At 39.0% G+C, this 7,557-nt stretch overlaps 1 protein-coding gene across 1 annotated transcript in view; it reads left to right on the top strand.

Moving 5' to 3' along the window:
• Nucleotides 1-6: 6 nt before the first annotated feature.
• ADGRB3 (adhesion G protein-coupled receptor B3) overlaps nucleotides 7-7,557 on the top strand; it is a 499,532-nt gene continuing 491,981 nt past the window's right edge. The window contains exons 1-2 of the mRNA XM_011977290.1: nucleotides 7-672; nucleotides 3,349-4,120. Coding sequence (XP_011832680.1) covers nucleotides 3,364-4,120 — 757 coding nt within the window. The 5' untranslated portion in view covers nucleotides 7-672; nucleotides 3,349-3,363. The remainder of the gene's footprint in view (nucleotides 673-3,348; nucleotides 4,121-7,557) is intronic.

The raw sequence follows: 7,557 nt of genomic DNA, 5'->3' as shown, positions 1-7,557 counted from the left end.
CGCCTCCCTCCTCGCTGGGCATTCAAACAGCTTTCCGACATCACCAGCCAAGGATTTTTCCCCCTCTCCTTAGTCGCCGTCCGTCCATCAGTACCTGCAGGGGGGAGGAGGAGGAGGGAGGAAAGCGGAAAGAGGAAAGAGCATAAGCTTGAGCCTTCCGATCCGACCACGAATACTCCCGTAATAAACCCACCGCCCCAACAAATCTGCCATAGCAGCCGCCGCCGCCGCCGGTCACTTCTCGTCTCAGCGCTTTCTTTGCTTCTTGGCTAATCGGTTTGTTGGGGGTAGCTTTTATGAAACAAATCTTTGCTCTTAAGCCACTTACATTTTGGGGGGTTCCTTAGAGTCTCCCTTGGGGGGGCTTCTCCTCCCTTTAGCCCCCCTCGGATTGGAGGTTGGATTCAGTTGGATACGGCGCAAGGTTCTGGGCTCCTGGTGGCTTTTTTTTTTTCTCTCTCTCTCATCGACCCCCCTTTCGTTCCCACCCCTTACCTTTTGCTTTTCGTATGTATGCGTTTTTTAAAATAAATCCTGATTTTGGAAGCTGAGCCGGGGAAAATGGGCAACGGTGATTGGGACCGAAGGGGAGTCTCTCCGTCACTGTTGCTGGGACGCGTGCCTGTGCTGGTGTCTTAGAGCAAGAGCCTCCCTGAGCTTTCGGAGTGGAAGGTAAGGAAGAGGGTCCAGGGGTCACCTTTTCTCTGCCGGGGGTCGCCACCGTGGAGCTTTGGGCTTAATGTTTGAGAAGGGAGGAAAATGAAAGGAAAGGCTGTTGCTGGCGGATGGGGAGGCTGTGAGCAAATCCGACTGTCTGCATTTACTTAAACGCCGCAGTTGAAAAGTTAGAGAAGTCTGGTTTTCAAGAGATGTGCTGGGTCAGAAGGAATAAGCAGAGAGACCTAGAAAATCTGGCAGTTTTGTGTGATTGGGGTAATTTTATGGGGGGAAAATTTTAGGTTAAAAGGAAGTTAAGAGAAGGCAGTGGGTCTTCTATTGGGGGGAAAAATCTGTGGAGTGATGGCGCCGTCTATGTTCGACTAAACTAAAGTGTCACCCAGAAAATCAGTTGTGAGAATAGCTAAACTCAGTGCTGGTTTGCTTCTCAGCAAGAGATAGATAGATAAATAAATAAATAAATAAAACATCCTTGACACCTCCGTGGCCAGCCTTTACCCCTGCCCCCACCTCTTCTTTAAGAGGGAAATACAGCTTTTTGAACGGTCCCTGCAGTCCAAAGGGGGATGAGGGTAATGATTTATTTTTTATTATTTAGAACAAAACAAGACTCTGTACTCCAGACTGATGAAAAATAAAGAGCATTATACTGAGTGTGCTCTCTTGAGCAGGCATTAAAGTGCTATTTCCTCACTCTTTCTGATCATTGATGAGCACGGCATTGCAGACATGCACTGTCAAATAAATGGAAGCAAAAGTACCAGTTTCATTAGGAAAAGACATACGACCTCTTTTTGAGTTCCTGATTATAAAATGAAATCCCCTTTCATGGATGGAATTCCTAATTTAGACACTTATTGTCACATTGGCTCTCAACGCCTACACTCTATCCTGAAGAACACTGCGCAGACCTGCATTGCCTGCAAAGTGCAACAGCAAAAAAAAAAAAAAAAAAAAAAAAAAAGGAAATTATTTCCAGAATTTCTTACAACTTTCTCTGTTGTTGTTTTTTTTTTAAACCTTTAAATGCTCATTGGCTTATTTTCTCATGAAGAAAATGCATTATTCATTGAGCTATTTGCTTGAAACAGAGAACACTGTTTTGATGGTCCCAGCAGTTCTGATGTTATTTTAAACTGCTGCTATATAGAGATTTAGAGTTGGGGCTGTGTTTGCCTATATCAAGACATAGAATTTGAATTATAATCTCGAAAATGCAGATCTGTCTTCAGGGACTTCGGGCACTGGATTTGGTGTGCATGCGTTGGTGTGTGTTATGCAATGGGAAGGAAGAGGGTTTTATCCTTTGATTCAGAGAAGACCCAGGCAAAGGCATGAAAACTCTTAACTGTCTATATGTCTGTATGTCTGTCTCTGTTTACAGAACAGTGGAAGAGACTGCAGCCTAAAGACTTTTAAAATTAACTTGGCATCACTTTTATCAGCTCAAAGGCTAAACAAACAAACAAACAAAAAGCAGTGTCATTTATTCTAAGAAATAACTTCTTAAAGGTTAAAGCTGAAAAATATTCAAGTTATTTTTGGATAACAACTTACAGAGGTAAATATAATCAAGGACTACTTTATTATCCAAAGCCAGGGTTGAAATTAAAAAAAAAAAAAAGAAAAGAAAAGAGGAGCTTTGGAGTTGTTGTTGGAAAGGGAGCAATTCAATAATTGGAATCTGCTAGGAACAAAAATGCTAATGTGTTTTATTACCATGTGTAAGCCTTAAATTACAGTTGATAAGATAATTTTTCAAAAATTAAAAGACTGAAACCAGCTCAATTACTATGGTTTTGGATTTTTTTTTTTTTTTTTTTACTGACATCACCTTTGGATACAGATACTAATACAGTGATCCACTTTATGTATCCCAAGAGGGCATGTCACATTGAAATGACTGCCTTAAATCCTGGTTCTCAGTGGTGATGTTGAACAACAAGTCTCCCCTATGTGTTTATCCATCTATGCCCTTTCTCAAATGATGTTTTTAAAATTAATTAATCCACATGAATGCCCATGTTTTTGCAAAGGAATTTCTGAGCAGTTCACATGGTGGCCCCTGCAAAGGCAAGTGGGGCATTTGGGAGATGATGTTCCATCTGTAATAAATGATCATTTGTGCTTTTAAAATTGTGGCCATAATTTATCATCATTACTTTTCACATTTAAGAGAAGGGAAATAATGTGATGACAGCCTGTTCCCAGATTATCAGATTAGATTTTGTATGATGGTGTTTACTGCAGGCAAAGGACAGAGAGAGAGAGGTTGTGTAGACTATAGACTGATTAATACTATTTCGACAATTAGCGTTTACATGATGACGTTTTAAAACTCCATGTTTTCCCTTTTCATTCGATAGAATGATAATGGACGTGGAGGATATCCTGGTAGATAAGTTAGGGCATTCTTATTAATAATCTATTAAATATTATTTTTAAATGGAATGTTGCGAATTTGACCACTGTGAATGGCCACATGAGGGCGCTGTTCACACAGCAACAGATAATTTTCCTGTGTTATAAAATAAAAATTACCTGTCCTTCTTTTAAAAAGGGTTTTTTACCGAAATCTTGAAAACAGCTGGCTGTAATATTGAAAGGAGTTTATTTTCTCAATGCGTGTAGACTCCTACTTGCATTTTACTTTCATTGCCATTTTTACAGGCCAAATGACATAGGATGAAGGCTGTTCGTAACCTGCTGATTTATATATTTTCCACCTATCTCCTGGTTATGTTTGGATTTAATGCTGCCCAAGACTTCTGGTGTTCAACTTTGGTGAAGGGAGTCATTTATGGATCGTATTCTGTAAGTGAAATGTTTCCCAAAAACTTTACAAACTGCACTTGGACGCTGGAAAATCCAGATCCAACCAAATATAGCATTTACCTGAAATTTTCCAAAAAGGACCTTAGCTGCTCTAACTTTTCACTCCTGGCTTATCAGTTTGATCATTTTTCCCATGAAAAAATAAAGGATCTTTTAAGAAAGAATCATTCTATAATGCAACTCTGCAATTCCAAGAATGCTTTCGTTTTTCTACAATATGATAAAAATTTTATTCAAATACGTCGAGTATTTCCATCTGATTTCCCAGGATTACAGAAAAAAGGGGAAGAAGATCAGAAATCTTTTTTTGAGTTTTTGGTATTGAACAAGGTCAGCCCAAGCCAATTTGGTTGCCATGTATTATGCACTTGGTTGGAGAGCTGCTTAAAATCAGAAAATGGGAGAACAGAATCATGTGGGATCATGTATACAAAATGCACCTGCCCTCAGCATTTGGGAGAGTGGGGGATCGACGACCAGTCGCTGGTTTTGTTAAATAACGTGGTGTTACCCCTGAATGAGCAGACAGAGGGCTGCCTGACCCAGGAGCTGCAAACCACCCAAGTCTGCAATCTTACCAGGGAGGCCAAGCGACCACCCAAAGAAGGTAAGTGGCCAAAGGAGAGGGGAAGGTGAGCGGGGGAGCACTTTTGGGAGATGGAGTTAAAACGTGCTGTTTCAACACACAGGCCTAATTTTTTCTCCTTTATTGTCACTTTTGGATTCATTTGATTTGTGGTATTCACTGATAAAGGTCTCTTGAGCTAGTTTTAGGATTCAGGGTTTTAGAGATAGGGCGGTGAGGGCTGGATAGCTCACCAGCATGCGCTGGAAGTGCGGGTGGAATTTTCAGGAGAAAGATGCAGAAACCTAGAGCCAGCTTGCACTAGAGATTGGTGAGGAGGGAGAGGGATGCCATTATTCAGGCTGCAGCCCCTTGAGGTGACACACACGCTCCACCTGTGAAATGGATTTATAGACATCTCCCTTCTGCTCCAGCCCAGCAAAACGTCCACTTTACTTCCTCTCTCCTATGCCCACAGAGTCCTTCCCTCTCACTCCCCACCCATTTCCAGATTTGATTTGGGGGCATCTTGGCTAAAAGGTGATGCAAACTCATTAGCTTGCCTGTTTGGACCAAATGACTTCCTGACACTTGAAGGCAGGGGTATACCTTCTCCCCTGGTCTGGAATTTTATTTGAGGTGCTTGCGCAAAAATCTCGCACGCTTGCTCTTTCCTGGGTCAGAAGGCAGTCACTAGAAGTGCAAACTCTCCAGGTCTTCTGGTTCTGGAGTCGCCTGAGGATGGGGTGGAGGGGTGCAATGAAAACACATACTGATCCTTTAGGACCCCATCCGCCTCTTGAGAGTGAATTTTTTTCTTTATCTTCTTGGTCCCCGGTTGATGCACAGAAGAGAGGGAACGTCTTAGAGCTAGATGGGGGGAGGGAGGGGGAGGAAGTGCAGCGGAAATGCGGAAGAAAAAGAAAGTACAGGAATGATTTATAGTTTTCACCCAATCCCCAGTCGGGGAGCTACCAGAGGATTTGAGGTTGTGATGATGTGTCATAATGCAAGAAAGCGTGACATATTTTGAGAAAATGACTTTTCTTGTTTGGAAGGTTAATGGATGTTGTGTTCCATTCCTTTAAGGACACGGCTGATACATATTCGTTCTTGCTTCCCAATCCTGCAACCAGAGAGTGTATTGATTTCTTATGCAGGAAATGTTTTCTGATCGCCACAAAGATCCCAGTCTGTGGAAAGGGACAGCCAAACTCTAGTCTCCAAGCTCCAGTCCCTCTTTCCTTTTCCTCAACCAACAGACGTTGTCTTTGTGGCCAATATAAAATTGACACGTTGTTGGAGAATTTTCTTTAAGGGTAGCCAAGGCTTTGTAAGGGGGAGTGGAGGAATGGAGAACCTAAATAGCCTAACGCTATTTCTCTGCTGGCTGCAATTTAAGGGATGGGAATTATGGAAGAGCGATGGTAGGAGAGGAAAAGACCTGTTAGAAAATGAAGGCAGACTAATGGCAGTGAGAGAGGGGTGAAAACCTTAAAGATTTCTGCAGGTCACTGTTTCACTATCAGCTGTGACTGAAGAAAACAAAGTGATTTTAAATTGCAGGAGTTATTTTCTGTAGTAAAAAATCCCAGAGAAGCACTTGCAACTGCAGGGATGGTATTTAACACCATTTAAAACTAATTAGTGTCCCCTAGAATAAGAAGCTACAGTACACTCAAAAAATGTGATGTTACAACCTGGCTAATAAACAATTAACATAAGAAGCTGGTTTTTGTTTGTTTTATTGTTATTTTAATAAAATTTAGAAAATCTGTTTCTTCAATGGTTAAATTTCTATCATAAAATTGAGTACTGATGACAGTGGAAAGTGAATTCAGTGTCACAACTCTTTTATATGAAAGGTAGTAAGTGACAAAAACAAAGTTTTAGTGTGCACAATAAGCATGATTTTCAAAGATTTTGTTGATCATGATCTTGAAATGTGGGTTAAGATAATGCTGGGATTTACAGAAGCTACACTGGATAGCCATTTGTTTTGTAAGTGAAGACAAATAAGAGTGATTTTAGACCATGGGAGATAAATTGTATATTGTTGTTTATTCACTGGCAAAATGAAAAAGAAATACCTTCACTGACAAATATACTTACGTTTAAAGTGCAGTATGATGTTAACAGAGTTGAACTAGAAAAAGTTTGTCTCATAGGGGAGCAACATACGCTATGTCAGTAGAAGTGCATAGTCTATTCTGTACATTGTGAATTTGTGTTCTTTGTTTAGGTATTCTGAGGTCAGAAAGGTAAGGATAAGGAATTACTGATGACACAATTGTAGCTGATGCATTTGTTAAGTAATTCTTACAGAGTACATGTACCACTCTTTACCCCAGTTAAATAATATCTCTTTGGCTAGGCTACATTGTAGGAAAGGAATGTGAAAATCTATTGACCTTTGATTTAATTAAATTTAAGCAAAGTACATTTTGTCTTCAGTATTTGATATTAATGATATATAAAATACTAATAAATAATTATTTAATACCATTTCAAGTAAACTACCATATAATGACATAGAGCTTGAGGTTAATCATTACATATAGTTGTGCTACTCATATCTCATTTTATTCCAGAGTGTCATTTTATATGATAGCATGTAATTCTAGCTTTTAAAATTAGGTTTTAAAAATTCAACTTATATTTTATATTACTTGATGTTTTCCATTTCCTATTTTAAAAGGTTGTCTTTTAAGTTACCAGAGGAATAAATACAAGATTACTCTCCTTTGACTCCCATTTTATTCACTAATAAATACTGACTCAGAAGGCCTGCCTGGAGTAGAAATATCTTCAACACGTATTACACCATAGAAGTGGCACAAATTCAAAGAGTCTTCACACTTAGTAGATGTGATTCCAGATTGTTTTGTGTAATACTAATGGTGATGGCAAAGACATATCAAATGTTGAATATTGTGAGTGTGTCCACTGGTATTATGAACTCATATTTGGTATTTAGTATTGAAGAAACAATAGACTGTCAGGAGTGGGATGCCTACTTTGAGATAGGATTTATGCTAGAACCGTCTTTAATAATATATTCATGTGCTGAAAAATTTTATAACCAGAAAACAACAGCAAGAAAACTATTGCTGTTTTTCGTGACACTAACAATTACAAATGTGATCTTGAATATATCATACAAAGTAAATTATTTGACTAATGCTTCATTAAAGTATTACATTTGAGTACATTTTAAAAATTTCTTGTTTAAGATCATATTTGACATATTTGGGGGTATCATGTCATTATAGAAACTTAGTTATTTCCCTAATTTTTATATGAAATTGTGAATTATTAAGTTGACAAAATAAAGCCTTTTTTTCCCCCAAATAAAAATGTCATATTCCATACAGCTTTTTAAAAACCTCTTAACATATAATGGCTATAACTTTAAAAAAAAAAAAAACTCAAATGACGCTGTGGTTTACCAGATTTTAGGTACAAGTCTGGAGAAAGAC

This window comes from Mandrillus leucophaeus, unplaced genomic scaffold (assembly GCF_000951045.1).
Source record: "Mandrillus leucophaeus isolate KB7577 unplaced genomic scaffold, Mleu.le_1.0 Scaffold177, whole genome shotgun sequence".
Lineage (NCBI taxonomy): Eukaryota > Metazoa > Chordata > Mammalia > Primates > Cercopithecidae > Mandrillus > Mandrillus leucophaeus.
This window is presented reverse-complemented; position numbering and strand designations above follow the sequence as displayed.